At 39.0% G+C, this 19,207-nt stretch overlaps 1 protein-coding gene across 3 annotated transcripts in view; it reads right to left on the reverse strand.

The window, feature by feature from the left end:
• The window catches only part of BTBD9 (BTB domain containing 9), a 424,705-nt gene that overhangs the window by 97,183 nt on the left and 308,315 nt on the right, over positions 1-19,207 (reverse strand). For all 3 annotated transcript variants that reach the window (XM_007458166.1, XM_007458168.1, XM_007458167.1), the window contains one exon: positions 7,813-8,002. In XM_007458166.1, the coding sequence (XP_007458228.1) occupies positions 7,813-8,002 (190 nt within the window). The remainder of the gene's footprint in view (positions 1-7,812; positions 8,003-19,207) is intronic.

The following is a 19,207-nucleotide window of genomic DNA, read 5'->3' on the forward strand; positions in this document are numbered from 1 at the left end:
TTTTCCAAAGAACATCTGAATTCTAGCCCCCCTCCTGTATTTTTAACAAGCAATTTAGTTGCCATAGCAATACTTCCTGGTTTTGAGATACATCTGGGATGAAACTAGCTGAGACATATTTACCATTCACTAAAACTCTGCTGTTTCCAGGCTCCAGGATTTCTGGTCGCCTTAGTATTCATGACAGTTCAGACTCCAGCATCTACTGAGAACCACAACTGTAATTTTTCATTCAACAATTTTTCTCGGAACCAGAGTTCTGAGGTCTGAGGGTGATAAGAGAAGACTTTAGTGCGATGCAGATAGGCTGTGAGAGAAACAACGTTTGGTAAATTAATCATGGATCAGCAAGACAAGGAAGAATTCCTTGGTTCAGGGCTGTGACATGACTGATATGAAGCAAATTTGGTAAAATATCTTTCCAATTTTGACTAGAATTATAGGCAATCTTAATCCAAGGCAGAGAAGTCATACTTTTAGAAGTTTGTTGTATTCTTTAGACTATAAAAAGGAAACTTTTCACTCTCTAGGTTGCAAAGAAGGCTGTCCTAATGTAAATAAATGTATGCTTGCCTGTGCAGCACTCAGATAGAATGAAATGGAAGCAGCATGAAACTTGAGGCAAGAGTCCTTACCTGTGCTCCTGTCAGCACCTAACACCAGAGTTTCGTCTTAGTCATTTGCTGGAGATGCCAGATCTTCAGCAGTTTCCTCACATATACTTAGAACAGACACGCTGAGCAAATATGATGTCCAATTTATTTGATAGATAGAACTCCCTTTAGTTGCACTAACATACTATGTTGTCAGCTAGTCAATGAGTGTTTACTGAGTACTCACAGCACAGAGTACTGTACCAGGCACTTGGAAATCATTGCAAAGATCCAAGTCCATCTCAATACTACAATCACTATCTTCAACTTGAGATTATCTGTGGTTCTACAAGAACTTGAGGGCTGCACAGACATAGAAAATACTCAAATAATTACAAAACATCATTTGAGTCATTGGTTCAATTTCTCTCCCCACCTTCATGGACTAAGCCTTCATTTGGAGCTATTAAACAGGACACAAAATGGAATGGTCTGTGATTCCTCTCCTTTTTCTTTTCTGTGCTTATCCTTGGGAGGGAAGTGGATGAGCAATAGCTTGGCAGGGTGGTCAGCAGTGGGACGAAGGAAAAACAGCAGTGAAAAAGGGATTTCTGATTTACAAACTGAATAGATAATCTAGAATGGTTGCAGCCACACAATAGTGAAAGGGCAACTGAACTGGGTGTGGGTTTAACAGCTCAAAGAGAAGGAAATATATGCTGGGATGAATAAGGAGCACAGCAACATATCTAATTTTTTTTTTTTTAAAAGGATCAACTTTCTATTGCTTTATCTACGTTTAATAACTGCAAGGCATAAACTGATTTGTGGTTCAGAAATTCTGTGCCAGGTTAACTTTTATAAGTGGTAGAACTGGGTTTTTTTCCTATTGCAAAGTAAAAACCTCCTCCTGACAGAATAAAGAGATTATGAATACCCACCAAGAACATACTTTGGGTTAGATCCATTTTGTCCTAACATATTACATTCATATAACATTTTCCAACTGAGGAACTCAAAATATTTTTGTGTCATCAACTCCTTAATCCTCATAACACCTAGAGAGACTATGGGTTTATTTAGTTGCATCTACCTGCACTGTTTCATCTTCCAACAGCCTACCTACTCACAATTAGGTTAGTTAAAGCATTACGGGTATTTCACTTACAGTACTGCATTATCAGTTACAAAACCATCATTTTCAAGCTAATGTAAGAATTGTTAATTTAACTGACTATCTAATAATGAGGGTTTCAACAAAGTGCTGTCACTTACTAGCTGAAAAAGACTGGGTGATACATATGCCTAATGCACAGCACATGTGATTTCTCATACTAACCTGAAAATACTTAAAAGGATATCATGATTAGCAAGTAGAAAGATAATAAGTCTTAAACTAAGGCGACAGAGGGACTATAAACTAAGACTTAGGTAGATTTGGTTAGTTACTATGTGGTTGTTTTATGTGGTCAGGCCTCTGAAGATTTCCTGTTATTTAAATTTTAATGTTTTTAAAAAGGCATGAAAATGATATAATTACTACTAGTTACCCACTTTTAAGGCACATTCCAGGCAACTTCTCTCCTTTTCTCTCAAATAAAATGAACAAGTTACACTGTGCCTGTAAACCTAGCAACAAAACAAACTCCTTTACTTCCAAGTTATACTGCCTGCTCTGGCTCTTGGGAAAGAGAAATAAACACCAAAGATGGGGAGAAAGTTTCATATAAACTGCAAGGACTAGGATGCCTCCCTCTGTCTCTTTCCTGGGAGCTGACTGGACAAAGGCTGGTCAGGAACAAAGAAGGTGGCTTCTAAAACAGGAATAAAGACAGAGACCTACTGGAGAACAGACTTGAGGATATGGGGAGGGGGAAGGGTGAAGTGTGTTAGGGCGAGAGAGGGACATGGACATATATATACTAACAAACGTAAGGTAGGTAGCCAGTGGGAAGCAGCCGCATGGCACAGGGAAACCAGCTCGGTTCTTTGTGGCTGTCTGGAGGGATGGGATAGGGAGGGTGGGAGGGAGGGAGACAAAGAGGGAAGAGATATGGGAGCATATGTATATGTATAACTGACTCACTCTGTTATAAAGCAGAAGCTAACACACCATTGTAAAGCAATTATACCCCATTAAAGATGTTAAAAAAAAAAAAAAAAAGAAGGTGGCTTCAAAAGCCACATGGCCCCCCAGCCCCGCCCCTCCTCTCCTCAGCAAAGAAAACTCGCCTCTAATGGTGCTAATGAAACACTGGGATGGGTTTGTGGTGGTGGATGGGATGCTTTGGGGAGCTGGTGACTGAATATAGAAACAGTAACAAAACATCTCAGGGCTGCCACCTCTGCAAGTCACCTCCATCGCCTTGCCTCTTACTCTCCCCCCCTCCCTCACTCTACTCCAGCCACCCTGGCCTCCTTGCTGCTCCTGCAACCTGCCTCACGTGCTCTGCCTCGGGGCCTTGGCACTCTGCCTGTGAGGCTCATCCCCCAGGTCCCCCAATGGCTTACTCTTCCCATCCTTCAGGCTCTGCACAGTGAGACCTTCCTGAACACCCAATCTAAAGCTGTGCTGTCTCCAACCCCTAGTCCTCCCTTCTGATGGCTCCATCTTTGAAATATCTGACATATTACAAATAGTGTTGTTTACTGGTTATCCACCACTGTCCCCTCCCCCAACAAGAATGTCAGTTCTGTGAGAAAACTGATGTTTGTTTTCTGGAGTCAATGCTGTAGCCCCAGGGTTTAGAATAGTGCCTAGCACACAGTTAAAGGCTCAAAAAATGTTGAGTGAATGAAAGAAAATGAAGGGAGGAGGAGACAGTCAGAGATCAGGTTTCAAGGTCAGCCTTTCCAGGATCCACAAGGGTACTTGCCATTCCACACGCACTAGCAGGACTAGGTTCCCACTAACTGTGGTTAGATGTGGGCATTGTCTGTCAAGAAAGAAGCTGGGGACTTCCCTGGTGGTGCAGTGGTTAAGAATCCGCCTGCCAATGCAGGGGACATGGGTTCAAGCCCTGGTCTGGGAAGATCCCACATGCCTTGGAGCAGCTAAGCCCACGGGCCACAACTACTGAGCCTGCGCTATAGAGCCCGTGAGCCACAACTGCTGAGCCCGCATGCTGCAACTACTGAAGCCCGTGCGCCTACAGCCTATGCTTTGCAACAAGAGAAGCCACCACAATGAAAAGCCCACACATTGCACTGAAGAGTAGCCCCCGCTCGCCGTGACTAGAGAAAGCCTGTGTGTAGCAACGAAGGCCCAACACAGCCAAAACTAAATAAATACATAATTTTTAAAAAAAAAAAAAGAAAGAAAGAAGCTCTGCTTGCCTACCCAGCTACAGGGGAAACGCTCAGGAAAGGAAGAAATGGTTTATGTGGATGAAAACAGACAAACAAAAGAAATCTTATCCACACAATAATTCTGTCCTCTCTTAGGAATAAAGAATGCAGTAATCAAGATAACCCATGTTTGAGACATTTGCCTCTGTGTTCACCATTTACAAAGAAACCTGAAATTTTAAAGTCAGTATACCTTGTGATTGGGCTCCCAGAGGAAGAGGTTCCAGAATTGCCAGATCTCCTCACTCTTAGATGGAGAAAATGTTAGTCACTCAGCTCTGTAATGCTCTCCCTCTATGTCTTGATCTGGAATCTGGGCGTCTTTGGATACAGTGACTAGGAAAGCAAGTGAGTCATCACAAGCAATAGAAGCCATGGGTCAAATGTCACTGACTAATCAACCTGTCATTTGTCAGTTACCCATCCCCATGAAGAGGTGCCACTGATCTAGTTTCCTATCAATAAACATCTGTCTGGGCACATCAGCTGCTGCTAACCATGGCCTGCTGAGATATGCAGCATCACCCAGAGGCATTGGTGGTTAAGAAATCCCTCTCTCCCTTTCTTATTGATAATGTCACAGAAGAGGCAAATGCAGTTCCTGACAAGGTAATGTTAGTTTCATAGAGATGTGTCTCTCTGAGCGTTCAGCCAGTTTCATGGGGCTTCAATTGCATGGATTTTCTCACTGCAAAAGCAATAGCTGGGCTTAAGGAAGGTGGAGGCTTCACGCGGTGCTGAGATACACAATTCTGCTTTTGGTTGTGCTCATGCTCATGATCCCCCTCTGAGTCAGGAAAAAAAAATTGTTTGGGGAGAACCATTCTTTTTCCACATTTAAAGAAAACCAAACGGCACTGTTCTCTCTTGTCTCTCTTAAGCTCCAGTAACACCTTTTATCTGGAGTCAGATTCAACATCTCTGACTGTTTGAGTAGAGCTAGAGGCTAAGGTAGCCTTGCCACATGAAAAGCTTGTTTGTCTCTTTCTGAGTTGTCACCTTGGCAATGACCTCATGAGGTCCCTGCTCGATCTAAAATTCTAGATCTCCCACTATACCCGCTATAATTTCCCCTTCTATCTTGATAGACTACCTCATCTGCACATTCAATCTGTCAAGGAACACTTATTCCGAGTTGTCACAGGCTTCATATATCGGGTGAGGTGGGGAGGAGGCAGCAAGTAAACAATTATAATACAAACATGACAAATGTTCTGGGAGGAATTACATACAGAATGTACAGAATCATTTAATAGGGATGTCTAAATCAGCCCAGGAGATGATAGAAGGTTAGGGAAGCATTCCCAAAGGAGTGAAGTCTTGAAGGGGTTATAAGAGCCAGGTAAAAAGGGGTGATGAGAAGGTAGTGAGACACACATGTAATGAGAACAGCATGTTCTAAGAGTTGAAGGCATGGGGTAAGAGAGGGGTGACACGTGCAAAACTGCAAGTAGCTGGATAGGTTGAGACAGTACGTGTAGGGGTGGGTGGAGAGGCAGGAGACAAGGCTGTACAGACAGAAGTAAGTCACGTGTTCTTTTTTTTTTTTTGCAGTACGCGGGCCTCTCACTGTTGTGGCCTCTCCCGTTGCGGAGCACAGGTTCTGGACGCGCAGGCTCAGCGGCCATGGCTCACGGGCCTAGCTGCTCCGCGGCATGTGGGATCTTCCCGGACCGGTGCACGAACCCGTGTCCCCTGCATCGGCAGGCAGACTCTCAACCACTGCGCCACCAGGGAAGCCCAAGTCACATGTTCTTAATGCTGTTGTCTGAACTTTCTCCTTAAGGCAAATAGTAGCCATGAATCCTCTTAAGAAGGGGCATGACCACGTCAGATTTGTGGTAACAGTGTGGGAGATGGTTGCAGGTGGGGAAAGAAGAGCTAGGTAGAGAAGAGAAACTACAAAGGTGCAACTATGGTGATGGCAGTGGGGATGGGGAAGAGAGGAAGGATTTGTGAGATATGTAGGAGCTGGTATTGACAGTTGACTGGTTCAGTAGGGGAGGTGAGGGAAAGGAAGGAGTTTAGGAAGATTTCCATGTTTTTGGCTCAGTGGATGGGTGGATGAGCAGTACCACTAAATCAGATGAGGAAATCGCAGTGTGAGGCAACTTGAGCAGGGAAAGGGGAGAATGGTAGAATTCCATTTCTGACATATTGCTTTGAGATGCACAGGGACCGTTGTTGGATGGGGGGTGGAGAATGTGGGGTGCCAGGTAAGCAGACAGAATACAGGGAACATTAAAAGAGAGTGGGCAGAGCTGCTAAGCTGCCAGTTTGCTTCTATCTTCATTGGCAAGAAGACTGGTTTTCAAATTAGAAATGGCAGAACAAACATAAGAGAAACCTGAAGCCCCAAATAGGTGAAGTGAAAGAAAATATCTAGTCATTTTAAATGATTTCAAGTCTCCTGCTCAGATGTGTTACACACCAAGCCTTCTGAAAGAAACTGCAGATGTAATCTCAGAGACACAATTGGTAATCGTCAAGAAATTGTGCAGACTATAAGACAAGAGAAGGACAATTGTTTTCCATATTTTTAAAGTAAAGAGAAAAAGATTGTAATGGGAAATATTCAGATAAGTTTCACACCATTTATGACAAAGATTCTAGAATGACTTATTAAATAGATGGCTTATGATTACTTTAGTTAATGTATGCAGCTGAGAAGAATGAAGGAGGGCGCGTTGATGGCTATCTGATGGAAGTTTATTTATACTGCTAGCTTGTCCAGACTGATTGTGGCTTGTGTCCTCCCCCTTCCTAAGCACAAAGTGAGTTGTCTGGCCTGCAGTATGAATTCAAGTCTTCTTTATCTGTGATTTGTTGCCTGTGGTACTCAACCTGTATGTGGCCCTTTATGAAAAGAGGTTGACAATTTAAATGAAGAAACCAACAGTCTGAATCCTCCAAGAAATCCAGCATCACTTGTCAGGGTACCCCAGGGAACTGACAAGCAGCATTAACCTCTTAAGTTATTAGCTGAGACATCAATAAACCTTTGTCTATTAGAATCCCACTACCTTATTTTTTGTGCTGTTTCTTTCTTTACACATACTAACTTTAAAATGAGAACAGGAAACAGTAAGGAAAATGTGGTACAGCACGACGGCAGGAAGGCAGTCATGTCTCACCAACATCTCTACCTCTGGCAGGCTAAGATATAATGTAAAATATCTTGTGTTTAAAAAATACACACACACACACACACACACACACACACACACACACACACACAACATTAGTCTTTCAGAGACCTTCTTAGAACCTTAAAAAAAAAAAGGGCAGCCTATTTGAGACCCAGATGACTCACTTGAACTAAAGTATATCCTCTGGGAGATGTCACCAGTGTCACATTTTAAAATTATATGATCCTACAAATCAAGCAATAGTGGGTTAAAGTTCCCTTCTTAAAGCAAAGCGAAACAAAACAAAACAAAATGAAAACAACCAAAAACCCAGACATGAAGATTAGTAAAAAGATCTTTTAGAACCAGGTTTCATATTCAGATCTGTTTGGTTCATATATAAAGTCATTTATTCGAGTTGAAAATGATTTTGATATCCTGTAAGTCCCTAACCAATACAAACTGAGACTTGTGCCGTATCCAGGGAGAGGCCTTAGTCCTCTCCCTCCACAAATCTAAACTAGTCCCTCCACAAGTCTAACTTTGGTGCATCTCCCCACCAGAAAATCCAAACAAGCACCTTGTATATCTTTGTCCCTCCTTTTCCATCCCCTCCTCTCAATATTTAGAGCAAAGAACAGAAGAGTATCTTCACTGAAGTTACTGGGATCATCAATGTACCAAAATACAATTTGCACATGTCTTCCATTTTAAAAGTAATAAATGAAAGGGAATCTTCTTACCGTATTGACCCAATCATGTATGGCTGTGCCAGTTGAACCACAATTGCACCACTTCCTAGCTGATGACATGTATAGCCAGAATCCCAATCATAGTTCTTAGTGTCCCCATTCAGCAAGGCATTTCGGCTCCGACTGACTCCTTCAATCACACTGGCACAATCAGCAATTGTTGCAACGTTCTCCATGGGAACTGTGAATCCAACACAAGATTCAGCATCAAGATAAAGAAGCCAAATATATCCCACCAGTGTGCTATGAACAAAATTAATTAATTACTATCAATAATAAAATAGAAATTAGAGCATCTTGATTATCTCAAGATATGAACACATTTCCATGCTAAATAGCTTTTAAAAAAGATGAACCTGAGGCTGGAACAAACCAAACCACATGTAGCAATTAACCCTAAAGAATTTTATTACAAAGAAACATGATACCCCATAAAATATAGAATGGATAAATACATTGTGAAATATTACTACAGTGGGAAACGACACAGTAGTTGAGATTAATTAACTACAGCTATATCCAAATTGATTAATCAAAAAACAGTGTTGAATGAGAAAAGCAAGGCACAGAAAAACACAGTGTATGAGTTCATTTATACAAAGCTTTTCAAAAAGGCAAAACTAAAAATATAATTTGTTTAGGGATACATATATAAATGTAAAACTAAAAAGGAAATCCAGGGAATTATTACACAAAATTCACGATCGTTTGTATGAGAAAGAGGGAGATGAAATCTTGGAGGGACACCCACCAATGTGTCCAAACATTAATTGATTTCATTTCCAAGATGAAATCCTGGAGGGGCTTCAAAACTACTGGTTTTCTTCTATACTCGTGAGGCGATAGGTACATAGGCACTTGTTTTATTAGTATTCTCTAAACTGTACATATTTATTACACTTAATAAATGTAGCAAGTTTGTTTAAAGAAGCATGACATATATAGATTCAGTATTTTAGAATTCATAAAGCAGGAAAACAATCCAGGACATGGTACCAATCTCTTTGCAGAATATACAGTTGCCCTCGGCCATGATTCATTTCCCTTTTTTGTCTGTTTACTATTCTGAGCAATTCAACACATACGCTCATCTCTTTGTTCATGAACTGCTGCATTCTGAAACACCAGCTTTGTTTTGATTCTGTGTCTCTCTATGTACTTCAAGTCCACATCCACCTGGTTCATTTACAAAAGTCTAGGGTATCCACAAAATGATATAGCTGTCCAAAAATGATGTAGATTCTCTAAACACTGAGAAGAGAATGATAAAAGGTGAGAGCATTTTAAGTCCACTGGGACCTTTTTTGTGCATTTACTAGCGCTGCGATTTTCTTCAGAAATTTAAATTATTTAACCTAAATCTACAATTAACCTTAGCTACTTACATTCAAGATGTGTAGCTTACTTTACAAAATTTTAAAACGGCTTGAAAAAAAGACAATTTCTTATTAGATATATACTATACTTTTCAGTATAATATTATACACTATGCAAAGAGAGAGGGTGAGCAGTACTACTATCATGCCAAAACATTTCTAACTTTATAATGATGCGGAGTAAATAATCTTACACGTATCTTCTAAGCAATGCATTAACGTTTCAAAGGTGGGCATGCCTGTACTCGAGCCCTCATCTACCTTCACTACTTGCTTTGCTCCCTCATCTCATATACCTTCACTGCTTGCTTTGCTCTCTGTAGATAAGGACAGCCATCCACAGATAAAGAGAGGAAGGGAAGGAGGAAGGGAGAGAGATTGGATTTTCTGGCCATGAATCCCTTGACTATGAAGCTTAACTCTAAAGCAATAAGCAGAATCTCTGGTAAAGTAACCTGTGAGGGCAGTGTACTGGCAGAGAAGGGGCTTATAGAAAAGCCCCCTCTGACTTTGAAAGGAGAAGAGATAAAGGACTATATTTAGAGGCTAAGTCATGGTACCTCCATCTCATGGAAAAGGGGAAGTGTTCTATGATTTGGAAGAGAGAACTAAAGGAAGTGGCACAAGATACACAATAAACTGAGCTGAGACATAAAATCACACTGTAGGTAGCTTAAGCTGCAGTAAGAGACAGCCTCCATTCTCCCAGGTGCTTAAATAGCACACATTTATTTTTCACCCACACTATGCATTCAACGATGATCAGCAAGGTGACACTGAGCATTACATCACGCAGGGAACCTAGTGACGGAAGCTTTGTATTGATTGATATGTGCTTCCTCAATCACAGCAGCAGTGAGAAGGGAGTGAACTGGGCACTGGCTCTTAAAACTCCTCCCCCAAAGCAACACACATCACTTTGCTCACATTTTGTTCACTAAGGCAAGTCACAGGGCCTTACCTAACTTCAAAGGCGTTAGGAGAGGGCTAACTTGTTGTGTGCCCAGGAGAAGAAGGGGAATATATGGTCAACAATATTAACGTCTACAATAAACATTAAACCAGGATGAAGGAACGTTCAATAGCCAGATAAATCTAGTTCATTTGTGTGAAGTATATAAAATATTTCAATGTATAAATATACCAAAGGGACAATTAGATTGTTACTGTTGTTTTCTTTGTGATTACAAACGTGTCTTCTTGTGTACGTAGGTAAGAGTTTCTTCAAGGAATATGTAAGACATATATATGTATATATTTACACACACACACACACACACACACACACACACATGGAAGTGGAATTACACTTGTGGCTATGAGTTACCTCACTGGCAGGATGTCAGTCCTTTCTTGGTTAATGTTAAGTTGAAATATTAATCTTTTCCTATATGATTTGTGTTTTCCCTTTCTTGTATATAAATTCTTTCCAACCCCAAATTTATAAAGATATCTCCCTATATTTTCTTCTAAAAGTTCTCAAATTTTGCTTTTCACGGTTGGTTCTTTAATCTACTTAGGATTTATTTTTGGTATGCTATTAAATACAGATCTACTCTCACCTTTTATTCATAAGGTTAGCTAATTTCCCCAGCACCATTTAATGAACAGTTCATCGCTTTCCTCCACTAATTTATGTTACTTTAGTCACATATAAAGTTTTCATACGTATCTAAATCTTTTTTTAAATTAATCACCTGTTTTTAATAGACTTTATTATTTTTAAGGGCATTTTTAGGTTTACAGAAAGATTGCACAGAAAGTAAAGTTCCCATAAACTCTCTCCCCCAACAGTTTCTCCTTTCATTAACATCTGCATTAGTGTGGTCCATTTGTTACAACCGATAAACCAGTATTGATACATTCTTCTTTTTTTTTTTTTGCGGTACGCAGGCCTCTCACTGTTGTGGCCTCTCCCGTTGCAGAGCACAGGCTCCGGACGCGCAGGCTCAGCAGCCATGGCTCACGGGCCCAGCCGCTCCGCAGCATGTGAGATCTTCCCAGACTGGGGCACAAACCCATGTCTCCTGCATCGGCAGGCGGACTCCCAACCATTGCGCCACCAGGGAAGCCCTCTAAATCTCTTTTTAAGATCTGTACTCTGTTTCCTTAATTTGCCTAGCCTTGTGCCTTTACCATACTGTTTTAATTACTATAATTTTACAGTATCATAAAATCTGACAAACTGAACACCTGTCTTCCCTCTCCTTCCCCTTCTCTGTTTTTCTTCAAAATTACCTTGGATATTCCTGGCCCTTTCAGGAGAATTTTGTGTTTTGTTTAAGTTTTCAAATATACTAGCATAAAGGATTCTTCAATATACTCAAATCAATCAATGTGATACACCATATTAACAAATTGAAGGAGAAAAACCATATGATCATCTCAATAGATGCAGAAAAAGCTTCTGACAAAATGCAACACCGATTTATGATAAAAACCCTCCAGAAAATAGGCATAGAGGGAACTTACCTCAACATAATAAAGGCCATATATGACAAACCCACAGCCAACACTGTTCTCAATGGTGAAAAACTGAAACCATTTCCACTAAGATCAGGAACAAGACAAGGTTGCCCACTCTCCCACTGTTATTCAACATAGTTTTTGGAAGTTTTAGCCACAGCAATCAGAGAAGAAAAAGAAATAAAAGGAATCCAAATTGGAAAAGAAGAAGTAAAGCTGTCACTGTCTGCAGATGACATGATACTATACATAGAGAATCCTAAAGTCTCTACCAGAAAACTACTAGAGCTAATCAATGAATCTGGTAAAGTAGCAGGATATAAAATTAATGCACAGAAATCTCTTGCATTCCTATACACCAATGATGAAAAATCTGAAAGGGAAATTAAGGAAACACTCCCATTTACCATTGCAACAAAAAAGAATAAAATACCTAGGAATAAACTTACCTAAGGAGACAAAAGACCCATATGCAGAAAATTATAAGACAGTGATGAAAGAAATTAAAGATGATACAAACAGATGAGAGATATACCATGTTCTTGGATTGGAAGAATCAACATTGTGAAAATGACTATACTACCCAAAGCAATCTATGGATTCAAGGCAATCCCTATCAAACTACCAATGGTATGTTTCACAGAACTAGAACAAAAAATTGCACAATTTGTATGGAAACACAAAAGACCCCAAATAGCCAAAGCAGTCTTGAGGAAGAAAAATGGAGTTGGAGGAATCAGGCTCCCAGACTTCAGACTATACTACAAAGCTACAGTAATCAAGACAGTACGGTACTGGCACAAAAATAGAAATATAGATCAATGGAACAGGATAGAAAGCCCAGAGATAAACCCACGGACATATCGTCACCTTATTTTTGATAAAGGAGGCAAGAATATATAATGGAGAAAAGACAGCCTCTTCAGTAAGTGGTGCTGGGAAAACTGGACATTTACATGTAAAAGAAAGAAATTAGAACGCTCTCTAACGCCATACACAAAAATAAACTCAAAATGGATTAAAGACCTAATGTAAGGCCAGACACTATCAAACACTTAGAGGAAAACATAGGCAGAACACTCTATGCCATAAATCACAGTAAGATCCTTTTTGACCCACCTCCTAGAGAAATGGAAATAAAAACGAAAATAAACAAATGGGACCTAATGGAACTTAAAACCTTTTGCACAGCAAAGGAAAACATAAACAAGATGAAAAGACAACCCTCAGAATGGGAGAAAATATTTGCAAATGAAGGAATGGACAAAGGATTAATCTCCAAAATTCACAAGCAGCTCATGCAGCTCAATAACAAAAAAATAAACAACCCAATCCAAAAATGGGCAGAAGACCTAAATAGACATTTCTCCAAAGAAGATATACAGATTGCCAACAAACACATGAAAGGATGCTCAACATCACTAATCATTAGAGAAATGCAAATCAAAACTACAATCAGGTATCACCTCACACCAGTCAGAATGGCGATCAGCAAAAAATCTACAAACAATAAATGCTGGAGAGGGTGTGGAGAAAAGGGAACCCTCTTGCACTGTTGGTGGGAATATAAATTGATACAGCCACTATGGAGAACAGTATGGAGGTTCCTTAAAAAACTAAAAATAGAACTACCATACAACCCAGCAATCCCACTACTGAGCATATACCCTGAGAAAACCATAATTTAAAAAGAGTCATGTATCACAGTGTTCATTGCAGCTCTTTTTACAATAACCAGGACATGGAAGCAACCTAAGTGTCCATCAACAGATGAATGGATTAAGAAGATGTGGCACATATATACAATGGGATATTACTCAGCCATAAAAAGAAATGAAATTGAGTTATTTGTAGTGAGGTGGATGGACCTAGCATCTGTCATACAGAGTGAAGTAAGTCAGAAAGAGAAAAACAAATACCGTACGCTAACACATATATATGGAATCTAAAAAAAAAAAAATTGTTCTGAAGAACCTAGGGGCAGGACAGGAATAAAGACGCAGATGTAGAGAATGTACTTGAGGACACGGGGAGAGGGAAGGGTAAGCTGGGACGAAGTGAGAGAGTGGCGTTGACTTATATATACTACCAAAAGTAAAACAGATAGCTAGTGGGAAGCAGCTGCATAGCACAGGGAGATCAGCTCAGTGCTTTGTGACCACCTAGAGGGGTGGGATAAGGAGGGTCAGAGGGAGACTCAAGTGGGAGGAGATATGGAGACATATGTATATGTATAGCTGATTCACTTTGTTATAAAGCAGAAACTAACATACCATCGTAAAGCAATTATACTGCAATAAAGATGTTAAAAAAGAAAAAGAAAGCAGTAATCCTTGACGTGGAAAAAAAAAACCCTAATATATTAGCATAAAAATTTTCACAGTATGTTCTCATTATCATTCCAAATATATATATATATTTTGTGTGTGTGTGTGTGGTATGCGGGCCTCTCACTGTTGTGGCCAGCTCCAGACACGCAGGCTCATAGGCCATGGCTCACAGGACCAGCCACTCCACGGCATGTGGGATCTTCCCAGACCGGGGCACGAACCCATGTCCCCTGCATCGGCAGGCGGACTCTCAACCACTGTGCCACCAGGGAAGCCCCCAAATATTTTTATTTGTACCTTTTCTTTCTTTTTTGGTCAGTCCTATACATGTTTGCTACTACATTAGTGTTTTCAAAAAAACAATTTTCAATTTTGCTTATTATTTTCTTTATTTCCTACTTCACTAAATCTGCTCTTTTTATTATTTCTTCTTTCTATTCCTTTGGATTTATTCTATTTTTTCCTAAATATCTGAAGCAAATAATGAGCAAAACATTAACTTTTCTTTTTTTCTAATAAATGCATTTAAAGCTAATATTTTACCTCTAAGTCCTGCTTTATCTTTACCCTTAAGTTTTGATATACAGTGTTTTGAAGAGTATTAGAGTCAACTATGGTGTAGAATGTTTCTCCATCTGGGTTTGTCTGACATAAAGTGTTTTAAAAGTTGATTGCATCTAAGTTTTTTCTAGTTTCCATTAAGATTTTTGTTTGCTTCATAAATTATTCATAAGAATGTTTTTTAACTTTTCAAGTTTTTGTTACTGATTTTTAATTACACTGTAATGTGGATAAAAAGGTGTGGTCTGTATGATACTGACTTTGTAGAATTTGATGAGATTTGCTGTTCTGTGGTCTAGTTCATGGTTCTTATAAATATTTTACATGTGCCTGAAGAGAATGTGTATTCTCTAATTTGGGAGATGTATGGTTCTATATATATATCTACTATATCAAACTTACTGAGCTGTTCAAATCATTTACATGCTTACTAATTAATGCGAGATATTTAAATTTCCCACTATGACTGTAGATCTGTCAATTTCTCCTTGTAATTCTGTCAATTTTTGCTTTATGTATTTTGAGAACACATCATTTCGTGTATATTATTTTAGAACTATATCTAACTGGTAGATTGAACCTTTCATCATTATGTAGTGTAATTTTTTACCTCTAATAATGCCTTTGTCCTAAAATCTACATGTTCTGATGTCAAATAAATATAGTGCCTTTATTTTGGCTACTGTTTCCTTAGCATCACTATTCTATTTTTCTGGTCTCTTGCGGTAACATATAACTAGATTTTTGAAAAATTCAGTGTCCTTTGTCTGTTAACTGGCAGATTTACATGACTTACATTAATTGTTATTACTGATGTATACTAATTCACTTTTTTTAAAAAAAAAATATTTATTTTAGGCTGTGTTGAGTCTTTGTTGCTGCATACAGGTGCGATAGGGGGCCACTCCTCATGGTGGTGTGCGGGCCTTCCATTGCGGTGGCTTCTCCTTCTGCAGAGCATGGGCTTCAGGTGCGTGGACCTCAGCAGTTGTGGTGCCCAGGCTCAGTAGTTGTGGCTTGCGGGCCCCAGAGAGCAGGCCAGGCAGCTGTGGCGCATGGGCCCAGTTGCTCCACAGCACGCGGGATCCTCCCAGACCAGGGCTCGAACCTGGGTCCCCTGCACTGGCAGGCTGACTCCCAACCACTGTGCCACCAGGGAAGTCCCACTAATTCACTTTTATTTCTACTTACAAGATTTTTTTTCCTTTGCTGCTTCCCCCACCTCTCTGTCTACTCTGTTACTGTTTTCTAACGGATTGAATTTCCTTTATTTTCCCCACCAGCTATCCCTACTGATTTGATTGGGAAGTTATATATTCTATTTCTACTCTTTTACTAAATTCTATATATGCATACCAGGCTTAACAATGCCTAAAATTAAAAATCACATATTCCCTTCTCCTGAACAATATAAAAGATCTTAACACTTTTTCATACAAATCATCTTGCCTCTTGGCTTGTTATTCTTACCTAACATTTTACTTCTACCTTGTTTTAGACTCTCAAATCAGTCATCATTATTATTATCTCATACAGCCAAAACTTATTTATTCACATTCACCAATTTATTCATCTTTACTTTTTTTATATCCTCCTTTATTCTTGGTTCAACTTCCTTTTAAGACACATCCATTCAGCAAAGTCTTTACTTGAAAGTATATTTTGCCACCACTCTTGAAAAATAGTTTAATTGGGTATAGAACTCTAAGTGAAAAGCTGTTTTTCCTCAGCACTTTTAATATATTATTCCATAGTCTTCTAGCTTCTACTGTTATGTCTGCTATCCCCTCTAAGTGCTGCAATTTGTTTTTTTCTCCACGGTTAATTTTAAGGATTTCTTTTTGGTTTTAGTGTTTTGCAATTTTACTATGTTGTACCTAGATGCAGACTAAATTTATCCTGCTCAGGACTGAACATAAGCATATATGGCTTTTATCAAGTCTGGAACATTTTAACCATTATTTTTGTGAGTATTGATTCTCCCTCATTTTCTTTTTTTTTTCGTCTAGACCTCTGTTGGAACTTCTCATTCTATCTTCTCTATTTCTTAACCTTCCTTTTATTTTTTTCCTCTTTACTTCTTTTTGAAGCATTCTGGGTAATTTCTTAAAATTACTGTTTGTGTTCACTGCTTCTCTCCAAGTGTGTCTCATCTACTGTTTAACCTGTCCACTGAGTTTTAAAATTTCACTGTCAAACAAAAACTACCCAGTATTGAAAATAAGTGAACTGAAGCTTTGTGTATTAGCAAGGGTCAATCTTACAAAGAAAGCTGGTTAAGAAGAATAAGTCAGAAAAATACAAAGGGTACAATTCTACTTCTATTGTTCAGTGATAGACATCTAGTGAATCTCACCTATGTGGTGAGATTAGAAAGGAGATCTAGGGAGTAGTAAACGCAAATTCAGATGAATGGTGACCTCCAGATAGGAAGATAGCAGGGATGTGCTGTGGGGGGAACACACAAAGGGCTTTAAAGACTTGGTAGTGATATGGGAACATATGTATATGTATAACTGATTCACTTTGTTATAAAGCAGAAACTAACACACCATTGTAAAGCAATTATACTCCAATAAAGATGAAAAAAAAAAGACTTGGTAGTGTTCTATTTCTCAAGATGGGTGGTGAGCATGTGAGTGTTCCTGCTCTCCAAACTTTACATATATGTTCTTTATGTTCTTTTCCACAAATGGAATATTGGTTATTTTTTAAATTCCACAAATTTTAATACCGTTTTTATGAAAACCAGAAATATGGCAAGTAATTTCAGAGGGTTTGAAAGGATAAACCTTTTAGGATTCTTTACAATGCTGATGTGCTCTGTAGTATCCACTAGGTCTTGATGGTTGTCCTTGTTGACTCTCCCTGAGTTTATCAATTTCCTCCTAAGCTACCTTACTGCTTCACAATTTTATCCCTAGATGATCTGATTTTAACTAGTCAATTAGTGCAGCAGCATCAGAGACGATCATAAAATCATTAGTGATATGGTTTAAAGCTCTTTGGGAAAAAAGGCTGGGATAAGCACTCAGAATTCCTTTTCTAAAGACGTATTTAGAAATACTTATTAAAGAAGATTCTTTCAGTCTCCAACATTTTCTCTAAGCAAAACTGCCCTAGTAATATCACCCTCTGACCCTCTGGAATCTTAAGGTAGTCTAACATATGCTACATTAAAGAACTTTGCCTTCTTGGGACATCCCTGGCGGTCCAGTGGTTAGGACTCCACACTTTCACTGCTCTGGGCCTTGGTTCAATCCCTGGTCGGGATTTTAAAAAAAAGAACATTTCAAAAACAAAAACAAAAACAGTGCCTTCTTAACAAAAAATCCTATATCTATGTGCTGGAGAATAGTATTCCATGGTTTCCACTTTGATCTTGACATCATCGTTCATTAATGTTTTTCAGTCAAAGTCTGGATCTACAAAGGGTGCCCAACACAGATAAACATAGACACATATAATACACAGAGATAGACTGTATCAGTGAAATCTACACCAACTCCCATATTTCCTTTCAAGAAATTGCTTTTGCTAGAACTCTACTAGCAACTTGATAAGCAACTGTACTTATTCCATAAGGTAGAAAATCAGATCAGCACTTTTCTTAATTCTCATTCCTATGTTTTAAACAATGAGTCAAATTAACAATATAACAACCAAATGATGCCAACGGGTGGAAAGAAGAGAAGGATAGGGACCTGGGCACAAACCCTGTGGATAAAGACTTTCTGTAAATAACTAAGGTGAGACCATAATTCCAGCGCTGGGCCAATTCTTAATATCCAAACCAGTATTTCAGTCTGATCTAACTTGACAATTGGAGATTTAGCATGTGAGTTTCATAAGGGCAGGAACTTTTGTTTCTTTTTTTCACTGCTGTATTCCCAACGGATAAGAAAGAGTGCCTAGCATATAGCAGTTATTAAATAAATATTTGCTGAAAGAATGAATCAGAGCTGGAAAAGCATGAGTATATAGGTGTGGCACTTAACATAGCTCCTTACCAAAAGCTAGAAAATCTAAAAGTTACTGAATAAAGCAGAAAAAACTGCTTTCTAAGGGAAAGTTTTCTTAGAAAAGTGAAGTATGATCAATCTCTGGGTCTTGACCTAAACATTAAAAAGAAAACAATTATGCCCACTGCAGAAGAGCTGCTTTATAAGCTCTCTCAACTTCTCTCAACTTCTCAACTTCTCTTCCCCTAAAAGTTTGCCCCACATACAGAAAGACTGGTCACTCATGGTAGACTAAAATATTTTCTGATAGGGAAACCATTTAGGGGAGAACAGGAGGAAGAGGAGGCATGTATATAATAACATGACTTGTAAAGACTATAGAAGCTTTTTTATGCCTGACAGTATTGCTATCTGGTTATAGTCATACTATAAGAGTTCTCAGAGAAGAGGTCTGTCCTAAATGTCACCACTGGGTTTACTAATATAAGCCACTTACTTCATTTCAGCAGAAAAAAATTCTGTTATTAATTCTTCTTCCTAGAAACACAAACCTCAGCCTTCCTAGTTGGACTGCATAATAATTACCCAATGGTTTGAATAAATTCTGTGGTCTTTTTTCCTGGGAAAAATTAGAGAGTGATTCTAACTGACTGCAATGCACAGAAGGTGCCATACTGTTTTTCTTCCCGTA

The sequence above is a fragment of the Lipotes vexillifer genome, unplaced genomic scaffold, assembly GCF_000442215.2.
Source record: "Lipotes vexillifer unplaced genomic scaffold, Lipotes_vexillifer_v1.1 scaffold4, whole genome shotgun sequence".
Lineage (NCBI taxonomy): Eukaryota > Metazoa > Chordata > Mammalia > Artiodactyla > Lipotidae > Lipotes > Lipotes vexillifer.